At 53.3% G+C, this 15,106-nt stretch overlaps 2 protein-coding genes across 2 annotated transcripts; one reads left to right on the top strand and one right to left on the bottom strand.

The window, feature by feature from the left end:
• Nucleotides 1–6,075: 6,075 nt before the first annotated feature.
• Nucleotides 6,076–7,379, top strand: LOC100284116 (senescence-associated protein). Its single transcript, NM_001157013.2, has 2 exons — nt 6,076–6,801; nt 6,895–7,379. The coding sequence occupies exons 1-2, from the start codon at nt 6,534–6,536 to the stop codon at nt 7,137–7,139; spliced, it is 513 nt and encodes a 170-aa protein (NP_001150485.2). The 5' UTR covers nt 6,076–6,533; the 3' UTR covers nt 7,140–7,379.
• A 3,226-nt stretch (nt 7,380–10,605) lies between these two features.
• LOC103639589 (uncharacterized) lies at nt 10,606–14,718 on the bottom strand. Its single transcript, XM_008662320.4, has 6 exons — nt 14,321–14,718; nt 14,089–14,165; nt 13,892–13,928; nt 13,037–13,211; nt 12,173–12,614; nt 10,606–11,078 (listed from the first exon to the last, which is right to left on the bottom strand). Exons 1-6 carry the CDS (start codon nt 14,460–14,462, stop codon nt 10,812–10,814), a joined length of 1,140 nt encoding a protein of 379 aa, XP_008660542.1. The 5' UTR covers nt 14,463–14,718; the 3' UTR covers nt 10,606–10,811.
• Between the last annotated feature and the right edge of the window lie 388 nt (nt 14,719–15,106).

Raw genomic sequence — 15,106 nt, 5'->3', positions numbered from 1 at the left:
GAGAGATAGTGTGTGCTACATCTTTGTGTTCATTTGCGCGTGGAGTTTTTGACTCCCATTCGAACTTCCTCCAAAGTGTTGGAGGCTTGTAAAAGCTAGCAAGAGACACCAAAGATTGTGGTGGTCCTTGTGGGATCGAGAGTGATCCTTGAGAAGAAGAAGAGCTCGCCGATCCTTGTGTGATCGGGAGAGAGGGAAAGGGTTGAAAAAGACCCGTCCTTAAGTGGACTCCTCAACGGGGACTAGGCCTTCGAGGGCCGAACCTCGGTAAAACAAATCACCCGTGTTCATTGTGCTTTTGCTCGTGATTTGTTTGCTTTCCCTTACTCTAAGTTCTCTTGCACTATTCTTTACTCATATCATTTGGTGTTGCTTCAAGTTAAACTCTCATTTAAGTGAAGCAACGCTCCGCAAGAAAGAACTTGAGTTAGTGCTCTTTTCATCTAAGCTTTCTTGCTTTATTATCATAGACTTATTAGTTGTATTGATTTATCACTTCCGCATTATTTGAAAGCTATACTCTTTACTAGCAAGAACTTAGTTTTTATACTCCGATAATTGTTCATCTTGTTCTAACCACTAATCAAGGGATCTAGTTGGGGGATAAAGTTTTAATTTTCAGGTTCCGCCTATTCACCCCCCCCTCTAGGCGACTTTCACGCTTCACGTCTGGCACCTCCTTGGAGAGGTTCTCCAGGTCGGCGATGAGGGCCTCGGACTCGGCGAGGGCCTCGGCGTACTCCACGCACTCCACGTCGCATTCGAACGCGTGTTTGTACGTGGGGCCGACGGTGATGACCCCGTTGGGGCCCGGCATCTTGAGCTTCAGGTAGGTGTAGTTGGGTACGGCCATGAACTTCGCGTAGCATGGCCTTCCTAGCACGGCGTGGTAGGTTCCTCGGAACCCGACCACTTCGAACGTCAGGGTCTCCCTTCGGAAGTTGGAGGGTGTCCCGAAGCAGACGGGGAGGTCGAGTCGCCCGAGGGGCTGGACGCGCTTCCCAGGGATGATCCCGTGGAAGGGCGCAGCGCCTGCTCGGACGGAGGACTGATCGACGCGCAGGAGCTTGAGGGTCTCGGCGTAGATGATGTTGAGGCAGCTGCCCCCATCCATCAGGACCTTGGTGAGCCTGACATCGCCGACAACGGGGTCGACGACGAGCGGGTATTTTCCCGGGCTCGGCACATGGTCGGGGTGGTCGGCCTGGTCGAAAGTGATGGGCTTGTCGGACCAGTCTAGGTAGACTGGCGCCTCCACCTTCACCGAGCAGACCTTCCGGCGCTCTTGCTTGCGGTGCCGAGCCGAGGTATTCGTCGCATGCCCTCCATAGATCATGAAGCAGTCGCGGACCTCGGGGAACTCTCCTGCTAGGTGATCTTCGTTCTTGTCGTCGTCGTGGGCCCTGCCACCCTCGGCGGGTGGCCCGGCCCTGTGGAAGTGACGCCGAAGCATAACACACTCCTCGAGGGTGTGCTTGACGGGCCCCTGATGGTAGGGGCACGGCTCCTTGAGCATCTTGTCGAAGAGGTTTGCACCTCCGGGGGGCTTCCGAGGGTTCTTATACTCGGCGGCGGCGACAAGGTCCGCGTCAGCGGCGTCGCGTTTCGATTGCGACTTCTTCTTGCCTTTCTTCTTGGCGCCGCGCGGAGCAGACGCCTCGGGAGCTTCTTCCGATGGGCGGCCCTGGGGCTGCTTGTCCTTTCGGAAGATAGCCTCGACCGCCTCCTGGCCAGAGGCGAACTTGGTGGCGATGTCCATCAGCTCGCTCGCCCTGGTGGGGGTTTTGCGACCCAGCTTGCTCACCAGGTCGCGACAAGTGGTGCCGGCGAGGAACGCGCCGATGACATCCGAGTCGGTGATGTTGGGCAGCTCGGTGCGCTGCTTCGAGAATCGCCGGATGTAGTCCCGGAGCGACTCCCCCGGCTGTTGCCGGCAGCTTCGAAGGTCCCAGGAATTCCCGGGGCGCACGTATGTGCCCTGGAAATTGCCAGCGAAGGCTTGGACCAAGTCGTCCCAGTTGGAGATCTGCCCCAGAGGCAGGTGCTCCAACCAGGCGCGAGCAGTGTCGGAGAGGAACAGGGGGAGGTTACGGATGATGAGGTTGTCGTCGTCCGTTCCACCCAGTTGGCAGGCAAGGCGGTAGTCCGCGAGCCACAGTTCCGGTCTCGTTTCCCCCGAGTACTTCGTGATAGTAGTCGGGGGTCGGAACCGGGTCGGGAATGGCGCCCGTCGGATGGCCCGACTGAAGGCCTGCGGACCGGGTGGTTCGGGCGAGGGACTCCGATCCTCCCCGCTGTCGTAGCGCCCCCCACGCCTGGGGTGGTAGCCTCGGCGCACCCTTTCGTCGAGGTGAGCCCGACGGTCGCGTCGATGGTGCTCGTTGCCGAGGTGGCCCGGGGCCGCAGGCGCGGTGTTGCGCGTGCGCCCGGTGTAGACCGAGGCTTCCCGCATGAATCGGGAAGTCGCGACATGAGGTTCCGAGGGATATCCTTGCCTTCGGGAGGCAGTGCTCTCGGCCCGCCGGGCCGCAGCGCCTTCCAGGAGATTCTTGAGTTCTCCCTGGATTCGCCGACCCTCGGTGGTTGACGGCTCCGGCATCGCGCGGATGAGCATTGCTGCGGTTGCCAGGTTCTGACCAACCCCGCTGGATGCGGGCGGCGGCCTGATCCTGACATCGTTGGTGACGCGGCGCTGGAGACCTTGGGGCAGGTGACGTATTTCTCCGGCCAGGGGTTGGCCCACCCATGCCTGTCCGACGTCCCGACGGATCGGCTCAAGCGCTCCTGTTCCCTCGTTGAGCCTGGCCTGCGCCTCGCGGACTTGCTCGAGTTGTGGGTCGTAACCCCCCGCCGAAGCGGGGACCACAGCTAGCTCCCGTGGGATGTCGGCGCGAGGTACCGGCCTAGGGAGATCACCGTCCTCCGGCATGCCAAGATGGTTGCCTTCGGAGGGATCCCCTAGCTCGATGTGGAAACATTCGCGGCTTGGGCCGCAGCTCTCGTCGCCAAGGCTGCGGCTTCCATCGGAACAGTCGGATAGGCAGTAGTCACATGCGGTCATGAAGTCCCGCACGACACTGGGGTTGCCAAGTCCGGAGAAATCCCAACCGATGCTGGGATCGTCATCTCCCTCGGACCCAGAGGGCCCGTAGGTCGAGACGTCCGTCAGTCGGTCCCAAGGCGACCGCATACGAAACCTCAGTGGGGTTGCACTCGCCTCAATGAGAGCGCCCGCCAAAACGAGGTCGTTTGGCGGGTTGAGGCTGAGTCGAAATGACGCAAGATGGGAGTTAGTCGGTACCTTTTGGTCGACGAGGAGCGACGTAGTCACATCGGGGACTGGTTGCACCGTCATCTCTGGTTCGAGGGCGACGTCCTGCAGGCTTTCCGCGAGCGCGCCGGCGTCGTCTTCTTGCTCGGGGTCAGCGTGCCGCGGGGGGACGACGCTTGCCTCTGTCTTGAACGCGAGGTCGACGTCCGGCGTGCCTTCCGTCGGGGCGTCGGGGGCGTCGATTCGCTCGACGGCCGACGAAGCGCGGCCTCCCACCTGGCCTTGACGGCCCCGCCTCCTCCGTTGGCGGGGGAGAGAACGGAGCGAGCCCGAATGTTGCCCTTCCACCACGCGGGGAAGACGTCGTCGATTCCGCCGCCGGCGGGCGGGTTGTCGGCCGCCATTGTCGTAGTCGCGCGGCGGTGGAATAAGTATCATGTCGTAGCTGCCGTCGAAGGACATGAACTCAAGAGTCCCGAAACGAAGCATCGTCCCGGGCCGGAGAGGTTGCTGGAGACTGCCCATCTGGAGCTTGACGGGGAGCTGTTCGTCAGCACGCAGCAGGCCCCTACCTGGCGCGCCAACTGTCGGCGTTTCGAGACAGGGGGGTCCCTAAGCCGACGAGTGAGTGTGCTGCGTGCCCCAGCCCAGATGGGTCGAGCGCGTGGGCGAGCGCGAAGGTGGGAGAGGCGAGGTGGCCGGAGTCGAGCGTGAGAGAGGTGGAAGTCCCGCGGCCTTCGTGTTCGTCCCGCGCCCAGGTCAGGTGCGCTTGCAGTAGGGGGGTTACAAGCGTCCACGCGGGTGAGGGAAGCGAGCGGCCCCAAGAGAGCGCCTGTCCCGTCCTCGGTCCCGCGCGGCCAACCTTCTCTAAGAAGGCCCTGGTCCTCCCTTTTATAGTCGTAAGGAGAGGATCCAGGTGTACAATGGGGGGTGTAGCAGAGTGCTACGTGTCTAGCGGAGGGAGAGCTAGCGCCCTAGGTACATGCCAATGTGGCAGCCGGAGAGATATGGGCACCCTGCTGGCGTGATGTCATGGCTGTCGGAGGTGCGGCGGAGCCTGGCGGAGGGACAGCTGTTGGAGCGGTCGAGTCCCTGCTGACGTCGTCCTGCTTCCGTAAGAGAGCGGGGGGCCGCCGTCGTCATGGAGCTTGTGGAGCGCCATCATTGCCCCTCTGGCGGAGCTGGCCGGATGGGACGCCGGTCTTGTTCTTCGTGACCCGAGTCGATTCGGGGTAGGATGATGATGGCGCTTCCTGTTGACGTGGCGGTCTGTGCCCTAGGCAGGGCGACGTGGGGGTTCCTCCGAAGCCGAGGTTGAGTCTGCCTTCCGTTGCCGTGGCCGAGCCCGAGCCAAGGGGTCGGGCGAGGCGGAAGTCGTTCGGCCGAGGCCAGGGCGGAGTCCGAGCCCTGGGGTCGGGCGAAGCGGAGTTTCGTCGTCTTCCAGGTGTTAGCCTGAGTCCGAGCCCTGGGGTCGGGCGAGGCGGAGTTCGCCGTCTTCCGGGTCTTAGCCTGAGTCCGAGCCCTGGGGTCGGGCGAGGCGGAGTTCGCCGTCTTCCGGGTCTTAGCCCGAGTCCGAGCCCTGGGGTCGGGCGGAGCGGAGTTCGCCGTCTTCCGGGTCTTAGCCCGAGTCCGAGCCCTGGGGTCGGGCGGGGCGGAGTTCGCCGTCTTCCGGGTCTTAGCCCGAGTCCGAGCCCTGGGGTCGGGCGGAGCGGAGTTCGCCGTCTTCCGGGTTTTAGCCCGAGTCCGAGCCCTGGGGTCGGGCGGAGCGGAGTTCGCCGTCTTCCGGGTCTTAGCCCGAGTCCGAGCCCTGGGGTCGGGCGGAGCGGAGTTCGCCGTGGCGCCTTTGACAAGGCCTGACTGCCTGTCAGACTCACTCTGTCGAGTGGCACTGCAGTCGGAGTGGCGCAGGCGGCGCTGTCCTTCTGTCAGACTGGCCAGTGGAGCGGTGGAGTGACGGCGGTCACTTCGGCTCTGCCGGGGGCGCGTGTCAGGATAAAGGTGTCAGGCCACCTTTGCATTAAATGCCCCTGCAATTTGGTCAGTCGGTGTGGCGATTTAGTCAAGGTTGCTTCTGAGCGAAGCCAAGGCCTCGGGCGAGCCGGTGATGTGTCCGCCATAAAAAGGGGGCCTCGGGCGAGACGGAAGTCTCTCGAGGTCGGCTGCCCTTGGCCGAGGCTAGGCTCGGGTGAAGCGTGATCGAGTCACTCGTGTGGACTGATCCCTGACTTAATCGTACCCATCAGGCCTTTGCAGCTTTATGCTGATGGGGGTTACCAGCTGAGAATTAGGCGTCTTGAGGGTACCCCTAATTATGGTCCCCGACAATGTATATGTTCTATATATATAGGTTTATAATCATCTATATATATGAATACTGATATAAAAATCTATAGCTAAAACGATTGCTATTTTGAGATGTTGAGAGTAATTTTTAAAGGAGTCTAAGAAATAAAAGGATTCGGCACATTTATGACGGAAGAGACGGAGATATGGAGTACTCGGAGTAATCAGATTCGATCCCTACGCGGAAGCGGAAGGGTAGGTTTGTGTGTGTGGTGGCCTCAAGCAAGATATCCGCACCGAAGCCGAGCGCGAGGAGGAAATGGAAACCCTGCCTCCACATCCGGACAACCCACCCACCGCACGCATAGTGCCAGCATCCGCCGTCCAGCTCCCTCGACCAACGGCCCCGATCCTCTAACTTGGAGCCCAACACGCGGCCCGACTGCGCACCACGCACCTGCCCTCGCGCCGCGCCGTTCATGCCCATATATTCTGCCCGCCTTTCGTCCTTTTCGTCCCCATTTCCATTCCTCGCTCACCAAGCCAACAACCAAATCGAATTCGCCGACGACTCTCTTTATTCCTCCCGCTCGCCGCCGCGGCCGCCGCCTGAGGGCAAGAAGCGAGCGAGCGCACCGCGGATCTCCCTCCCGGCCCCGCCGCGCGCACCGGTGAAGACGACGAGCCCCTCGTGAATGGTGGGAGCCCGCGCGACGTCCGTCGCCTCGCAGCCGCAGCCGGAGGAGGCCTCCTTCCGCGGCTTCGGTTACTGCATGCAGGGCTGGTACCACCGCTGCATCGGTCTCGACCCCTGAACCCCGCCGCCACTTGCTTCTTTGATTTGATTTCATTCGGTTCGTTCGGTGCCCCTCCCGTCCTGGATCTGTTGCGCGAGAGCGCGGCAGCGCGCGAGATTCGCCCCCTTCTCTTCTCATAGGAAGCAGGAAGCAAGCCGATCGCTCGCTGAGCGCCGCCGCCGATGGCCGTCGCGGTGCCGATGAAGCTCTGGAGGGTGGAGACCCGCGGCAAGGCCGCCGCCGCGGGGCCCGACGACCCCCTGCGCGTCCTGGTGACGGTGACCGTCCTCGGGAGCGCCGGCCCGTTGCGCTTCATCGTCCTCGAGGGCGACACGGTCGCCGCGCTCATCCGCGGCGCGCTTCGCTGCTACGCCCGCGAGGGCCGCATGCCGCTGCTCGGCACCGACCCTGCCGGCTTCGTCCTCTCCACCGCCAACGGCGGATCCGGCGGTATGGAACGGCATCTGTTCGTCGGAATTGGGATCTGCCTCTTCATCTCGGCTTACGCATCTGTTTACTCATCTGTTTGCCATGCCCGTGCAGCACTCGGAGAAGACGAGAGGATCAGCTTCAACGGGTGCCGGAACTTCCTGCTTTGGCAGAAGGCTGCGGCTCAGGGTGCCGCCGCCAACCACGCCGGGTCCGATGCTCTGACGGCAACCCTGAGCCCCGGCAGGAAGGGCAGCGGTGGATTCAAGGCTACTGATCCGAGCCCTGGCAGGAAAGGCGGCGGCGGCTGGAAGGCTGGACTGAACAAGTTCCTCCTCAGCTTCAGCATCAAGGTGTGATCCATACGTGGACGAGAGAAGGGGGGCGTTTCTTGGTGTCGAGGCACCGCGCAACAATAAAAATGCATTGCATTGGTTTGTCTGTTTTTTCAATTAATCAGGATTGTTTGTTGCCGCCAGTGAGATGGCGAAGTGTAATTCGTCATGCGAATCCGAGTCGAGTCGAGGCAATGTGATTCATCGTATGTTTGAGTCGAGTCGTGTCAGTTGCTTAGTTTATTTGGCTGTTCTATTTCCAAATCATCGGATCGGGTTCCTCTGATCTCTTGTTAAAGGTTCTTCATTCAATAATCCATTTGTGCGTGCTGGTCTCATCGTGGTCACAAGGCCCTGTTTGGCCGATTAGCTAATTAATCGGATGATCACGCGGCGTTGACGCGGACGCCCCCGTGCCCGTTTGTTTGGTTTATAGCTTATACAAACCGCTGGATTATTAAGTACAATAGCTTGAACTTGACCAGCCTGGAGTTGCTAAACAGTGTGAACATTGTTGTTTTGCCCAAGGAGACAGATACAATGAAGATGATAGGCTTAATTCACAGCAGCATAGCAAAAATCCTTTTGGCCATCTTCCTTGAACTCGGTTCAGGATGAACTCGAGGCACTGCACCACATACTTGTTTCATTCAGACAGGTGTCAAGGCTCGCCATAAACTACTTTTAGAGCTGATCTGGTAAACAGGGATCCATGGGATAATAGCGACGAGATTTCTCTCTATATATCCTCTCATGATCTCTGATCACCAAATCAATCCTTAGAAAAAGAAAGCAATGTCCATCTAATAAGATACAATGTCAAAGCTTGATCACATCTTGCAACTCTAAGTTGCAACTCTTAAGGCCTAAGGAAAGAGGAAAGCCTTCCCCTACAAATAAGTGGAGTTTGAGACAAGAGAGAGAGTGGAGGTTGAGATAAGACAGAGAGAGCCTTTGAAAGGATGGATGCCTACTCAACGAGGCTAGCAGGTTTACCTTGGTCACTTCGGTGTAGTTCGCTCTACCCACTCACTTTCTCAGCATCTTCTCGCTTGGAGAATTCACTGCCAAGTCTATCTACCAAATCCAACCCAATGTGCACTTTGAGTCATTACATAACAATTTGATTTAGAAAGCAAAAGCAGAAAATAAACGAGGAGTTTTTTCTTATGCATCTGACCCAAAACAAAATCCGGATCTGGTCCAAAACAAAATCATAAGAGCATCTTCAAAAGTCTTTCTAAATTTCACTCTCCAAGTTATTATCTTTCTAAATTTCACTCTCTAAGTTATTATTTAGAGAGTCATTTACTAAAAACACTTTTTATATCTTTTTAATCTTAAACAGTCTTTCTATATCTTATTTGCATTCTAAAGAGCCATTCACATTTTCTATATTCTATATTCGGCTAGCAATAAATCTGAAAAAAAGATAATTATATTTCAATAGCTATTTAAATAAGTTATTAGAAGATATTTTTTTTAAAAAAATCTTTATTTATATAGATGAAGAAGAATATAGACAACTCTTAAAGTTGCTCCAAAGAGACGACAATCTAGCGAAGGGAAGACGGCCTCACCAGATTCTGTACGCATCTTTCATGGGCAACAAGACACATGGCTCCATCATTGTCTATTATGCTCTTTTAGTCTGTGGTAGTTCTATTTTGCGTGCTAATATATACTTGTCATCCTTCAGGGTTTAACTTTACATTTTTCGCAACGGTAGTCGGTAGACCTCCTGCCATTTTTCTTCCAAAAATCCAAGGTAACATATTGCATATACCTGAGCTCTCAGGATGTATGTTATCTCAAGTTTGAAATTAGATTTTGTCATCACTGAAACTGTTGCTATGAGAGCTGAAATCTACGAAAAGGATTTATGATTTGGAAACCGGACTGAGCATATAACATACATGTGCCAACGAGCTATTAACTTTGAATTTTGGAGTTGGGATGAACAACATAATTATTTGACTAATGTTATTTGCAAAGGGCATGTATAACCCCATTAAATGAGTGGCTTCTTAAGGTCTCAGGGTTGTACATAACCTAATACACAATCTCCATTATATAAAATATCAGTTTCAACGACCGTCTCGTGTCACCCTTTCCGCTTAATGCAAAAGTAAAGTAAAATTTTGCATAGATAGATGTTTGTACCTCGGTTGTGGGATCCACATTCACACCCACCTAACTAATAGAACACATATATTTTATGTCTTATTAAAAGAGAGTACCTCATGGAAGATATTAGGAAGCCACGTTGAAGACCTGTAAAATATGACAAGACTCTTAAGACATGAAAAAATTGAAGCTCGGATGCAAAGACAAACAAACATGAAGCCATCACATGGTTTTTGATCTTCTCAAATTAGAATGACTTCGGACCTAACATGTATATCTTTTTATGAGCTTTTCATCTAAGATCGTCAAAGAAACAAAAAAGTTATGTCTAAATACAAAAATGTGGCGGGCTAAAATGACAACACCTTAAGTATGACCATGTGTCACACATGTTCCCGTATAGAGACATGCATTTTCCTTCCGCTCCGTTGGTAAGCAATCAAAAGCAAAGTTGAATTAAAATTTATATTTTCATTTGAAGTCGCTTTTTAGTTGAGTACCTTTCATTTGAATTAAACATGTATAACTTTTTATAGCTTTTTAGTTGACTACTTTTCATTTGAAGCCGCTTATGCTCAGAAAACATGTTTTAAGAATAATGAATTTAAATTTGTATTTTTTGAATTTCTCAAATGACCTAGATGAAAAACAATCAAAAGCAAAGTTGTACATCTTGACGAGATCTAAAGGTTGATAGCTGAAACTTTTTTATTTAAATTTGTTTAGGACTTTAAATACATATTTTAAAATCTGATGACATGAATAGCAAGTAAATATTTTTGCGCCTAAATCATAAGTTACATTAGGCTTAGTGGTGTTGGAATATAATTGAATTGCCTACCTCTTTGTATTAGTTTAAGCTATTGAGTTAGAATGGTTGATGCATATATATAACTTAATATGGTAGCGGAGGTAGACGTCTCGAGTTCGAATCCTTCAATTTGATGTCTGGCGTATGAGAACCATGTATATGGGCATATTTGTTGCAAAAAAACATGTGTGTTTGCCTACAATGGTGGTTTTGTTAAGAAAAAAAACATGTTTGTTTGCCTACAATCGGTTTGAGAAATTATTTTTAAAAATTACTTACAATGACGGTCTTGTTAAGAAAACCATCGATTTATAGTGGCAAACCGATTTGTACAGCCGGTGTAAATATTTGTAGTGGTGGTTTATGGGTGTGTTGCCATTAAAGTATATTAATTTTTAGGGCTAGTTTGACAACCATGTCTTCCCGAGAGATTTTTATTTTTCTAATGAAGGTCTGGAAAATGAAAATCTATTGGTAAAATAGGGTTATCATGTGGTTGGTCAGCTTGAGGAAATCCTGGAGGTGGAGGACCAATGTAGAATGTGTTTCAACTGAACCCAGCTTTACCCTGCCTGGATAGAGTCGTACCGAATTGACTGCTAATCATAGATCATGTAGCTCTTGTAAACGAAAAAAACAACAACTAATATTACACATGGGCCCGAATGAGCCAAGAGCTACACACCAGGCGAAAATTGGGAACGCTAGGCCGCAAGGCCCAACAAACTATTCCACTCACCAACATGGACGGATGGGATCTATATCGTGGACAAGGATAGGTCGAGGCTGATCCGGCTCCCCGTCGGCGAGAGCCGGCCGCCCTCGTCGGCGCTGCGGCTGCTTCTCGTCTCCAGCGCAAGGGACAGCGAGAGCCAGCAGCCGTCGCGGTCGCGGTCGTGGTGGTGGTCGTCGTGTTCGGAAGCGGCCGCCGACGACCAGCAGGGATCGCCACCGACTTGTTGGGCCACGGCGGCCTTGGTGGGCGGTGTCTGGAGGCTGCGGTGGGTGAGAGCCGTGCCGACCATCTGCATGCATGCGTGCAAGCCATCATCTTTCGTTTTCGTCAGCATTGGGTAAGTTATCATTAACTATCTCTTTTCTTTCTATAACGAGGTATAAATTAAGTTAAAGATATACTTAAATGGAATGTAATAAAAAAACCCGAATTTATATTAAAACATGAATATTCTAATAATACTAGAAAGTAATGCCTGGTCCAATGCAAGTTGTGAGACCGTTGTCCAGAATGCATCTCCTATCTGTGTTTCATCGGATCTTAGCCCGTCTCCAGCTCCCATATCTCATCATCTCTATCTAATTCTCTCTATTTCAAACTGCATCTACATATTGTCACGTTCTTTTTTTTTACACGACAGTCTTAACTCTTAAGATTCTTGTATAAAAATCCGTGGTCTTTAGAAATCCATTGGGATCGAAACAAAGGCCTAGGATTTCCAGTCCCCACACGAACGCACGAGGGCAGAGAGAGAGAGAGACCACGCAGTTGGCACTGTTCGGCGCATGCAGAGGCGGAACAGGCGGCTGCAGTAGTGAGCTGAGGAGATCCGTACGTCATCATCCATCCATGGGCTTTAATTTGTCGCCCTCCGATCACTCGGGGCGCGTTTGCCGCCATGGCCCAGCATCCCGGGCTGCAGCTCCCGTGTTTGTGTCGCCTGGCTTGCTCGGGAGCCAGGCTGTGGGCGTGCAAATTTAGCCTCTCAGCCTGGCTCCACAGAAACGAGCTCAAGGTCCGTTTCCTGGGAGCCTGGCTGCTCGTGGCGCAAGGATTTCGCGTTTAGGTAGTTTTGGTCTTCTAGCCCGGCTGCATATTGGGTGACAAACAACAGCTTGTCTGAGGCAGGCTCATATGGTACAAGTGCGCAAACAAAGTGAGTTGCAGTAGCCGGGACAGGCTATCCTCAGCCTGGACCAGTTGAACGGGTCAAGCTGGCCAGGGACAGGGTCACAAACACGCCCTCGCTCTCCCGAGGAGAAAGCAGGAGACGGAGCGACCGGTCCACCACTCCGATCCATCCATCCTCAGCTCCGCTCGCTAGCTAGGAGACACACGTACAACAGTGCTCGCATGCAGTAGTGCGCATATATATACACGTACCTCGAAAGGGTGGTCACGGCTGCAGCAGGGAGGAGGCGGCGGCCCCGGCGCCACCACGAAGCCCAAGAACGTGAAGAGCTGCCTGCTGCTGGGAGGAGCGTGTTCGCCGCCGTCTGCGCCGGGCCGCGCCAAGTGCTGCTTTATTCTCGGCCCTCGACCGGGCTCCACCGTCTCCGCGTGATGATGATGATGATGATGAGGAGCAGCAGCAGCAGCAGCGCCGGCAGCGGCAGCCACGCCCATGGCCGCTTGCATCATGCGCATGTAGTTGTCGTAGCCACTTGCGAGCGTGCCGCTGCTGGGTGAGCCTGAGCCGTCGCTCTCACATATTCCTGGGCGGCCTCGCCCTCCTCGCAGCAGCAGCAGCCGCCTCTTGGGGCTCGCGCTCCCATCATCGATCTCCTCCCGCTGGCCACGCCCACGCCTCGTCTCCGTCCTCGACCTATTGTTCGCTTGCAGTTGCATACATACGCACATTATCGACCATTGTTCAGGAAGCTTACTTAGCAAAAACTCTATCTACGTTAAATAAGATCTGATCTACAACGCATGCATGCATGCACCTATACAGTGTACATGTTGACTACTACATTATGCAAGCAGTACACTATTGTACATATGTTGCCAGGCACACAAACCGAATGAAACAAGAGCGAAAATCGAATGCATGCATGCCAAAAGGCAGGTGGTCGTCTCGTCTGTAGAATCGCAGTCGTTTGTCATTATTCGACCACGACGCGAATGGCTGGCCCTGGCCGCCGGATCGGATCCTGACGTGACCGATCGATGAGCATATAGGCTGGCACAGAGAGAGCACGAGCAGAATAGGAGAGGGAATGAGTGGAAAATAAAAAAGGCAGTGACCTTTTCAGTTGGCGTTGGAACAGCGTCGCCTCCTCCTCCTCCTTTGCAGGCTTATTTGGCGAGTGGCGGCAGCAGATGCAGCAGGGGGCATCGCCACACCCATGGTCCCGCTGCTGCTGTATATTGGTATGCATGCCTCCTCCACCTACGTATACGTGCTCCTGATCCTCCGTCCCTGACCACAACAAAGATCGTCGGCAAAGGAGGGGAAGAATAATGGCCGGGGGTTAGCTTGCTGCCGCTGGGTTTTGTGTTTTCTGGCTCTGGACTGATCGATGAGAGTACAGCAGTCAGCAGCTGCGTGTGCATGCATGCATGGAGGATAAAGCATATCACTTTACTTCTGAGTAGTATCGTTTAGCTAGACGACGCTGCATGATGCATGATGTTGCCAAAACCAAAAACACAAACACGCGCGCAAAAGAAGATGGCTATCGGCAATCGTGCCATCCATGCATGCATGGACAGCTGGAGAGATCAGTTTTTTTTCTCTCTCTCCCATGACCATGAGTTCAATTCCCTTCAAGACAAAGAGACAGCAGCAGCATTTGTTTGATGACTAGTGAATGATCAAGTAACACTGTACTTTTTTTGGTCTAAATCATTCTTAGTCTGGTTAATTAGACTGTCATTTCACTCACTCCATGGATTTATGCTTTTTTTTAAAAAAAATATAGACTTGATTTGTTTGGCGAGAATCTCGTTAGCCATTTTTAGTGTCTCTGGAGGACCCTAGAAGCTACAGGCGGGAAAAAGGATATATATACGTGCTTTCTTTTCAGTTTTCCTAACGTTTCTGGGAGCAAAGAGAAGAGATAGCTGTGCCTGAACTACTTGATCATTTAGGGTATGTACCTTGCATTCCAAGATCATTTCTCATGTTCCTGTACATCTGCTTCGACACATTCAGAAGGAAAAAAAAAACTATCCAGTCAGTGCGCACTCTCATAAAAAAAGGAAACTATGATATATACTCCATATATACTAGTTAACTGTAGTAGATAGCAGAAGGAGATGAAGACCATAATCCGAGACCAAGTTCTAGAGAGGACCTGCAGATGGCTTTTGACATGAGATATGGTGAGTCCTCCCACCCCCATCAGCTGCAGCACTCGCTTCGGCGTAGCCCCTGCAACGACCACAGCATGCAGGTTCAGAGGAGAGAAACGCATCCAGTCCGGGCGCAGACCAGAGAAAGATCGACGAGAGCAATGAAACCAGATGGATATCAAGCTAGGAGAGAGGGGCCGGGCCCGGGTCATTGCGTGGAAGCAGCACACATACTGTCCGGGCCTCCGAGCTTGTGGATGGCGTGGACGAAGCAGTGGTGCAGATCGGGCGTCCACCTGAGGCGAGGCACCTTGGACCTGTTGTACTGCCTCACGCCGCCGCTCCTCTCCCTGCCGACCACCGTCGTCCTCACCATGGCCAGCTCCCAGTCTCAGCTCCAAGAACACGAACCAGCCGGCAGCTATATATTTGGTCACTTCACATGCACGTTTAGGCACATGAGCGACCATGCATCCATCAGCCAGGCTAGCTATAGCAGTGCCAGTGCAACGCCTGCCTCTCTAACACCTTTAATTTTGCCACTAGAGAGAGGATCGAGGGCGAAAATAAAAAGAGTACTCTACGAATGAGAGTGAGCGAGCATGCAGTCGGAAGTGTTAAATTTTGCTGTGTACTCGTCCTCCTAGACTAGAGTGGGGGGGGGAGAAGACACACAGATAGAGAGAGAGAGAGTGTGCACAGCACAGTGCAGTGCAGTGCAGCGGCGGACAATGCAAGAGACAAAAGGTCGGAGACAAACGGGGTGTTTCAGATGCGGTCAGAGCATATGGCTGCCGTAGGAGGGGATAATCATGAGAATGGAGCAGAGTTGTTGACCCGAGCGGAGATGAAGACACGCAGCAGCATAGCATGCCAAGCTTCCCGCCAGGATGACCTCTGACATGCACCTGGCTTGTCCTCCTCCCCCCAATCCCCTTCCTCCTCCTCAGCTCGCACTGCATCGGTTGCTACTTGTAGACAGACACCAACAACTTGAATTCATTCATTCATTCATTCACT

Source organism: Zea mays, chromosome 9 (assembly GCF_902167145.1).
Source record: "Zea mays cultivar B73 chromosome 9, Zm-B73-REFERENCE-NAM-5.0, whole genome shotgun sequence".
NCBI classification, from domain to species: Eukaryota; Viridiplantae; Streptophyta; class Magnoliopsida; order Poales; family Poaceae; genus Zea; species Zea mays.
This window is presented reverse-complemented; position numbering and strand designations above follow the sequence as displayed.

Excerpts from the sequence above, each read along its gene's own strand:
- LOC103639589 (XM_008662320.4), bottom strand. The coding sequence starts at position 14,462 with ATGGTGAGGACGACGGTGGTCGGCAGGGAGAGGAGCGGCGGCGTGAGG. Across the intron at positions 13,212-13,891 it reads AAATGATCTTGGAATGCAAG|GGACGGAGGATCAGGAGCAC; the intron begins GTACATACCCTA and ends TGTTGTGGTCAG. Across the intron at positions 12,615-13,036 it reads TTCCAACGCCAACTGAAAAG|GTCGAGGACGGAGACGAGGC; the intron begins GTCACTGCCTTT and ends AGCGAACAATAG.
- LOC100284116 (NM_001157013.2), top strand. The coding sequence starts at position 6,534 with ATGGCCGTCGCGGTGCCGATGAAGCTCTGGAGGGTGGAGACCCGCGGC. Across the intron at positions 6,802-6,894 it reads CGCCAACGGCGGATCCGGCG|CACTCGGAGAAGACGAGAGG; the intron begins GTATGGAACGGC and ends ATGCCCGTGCAG.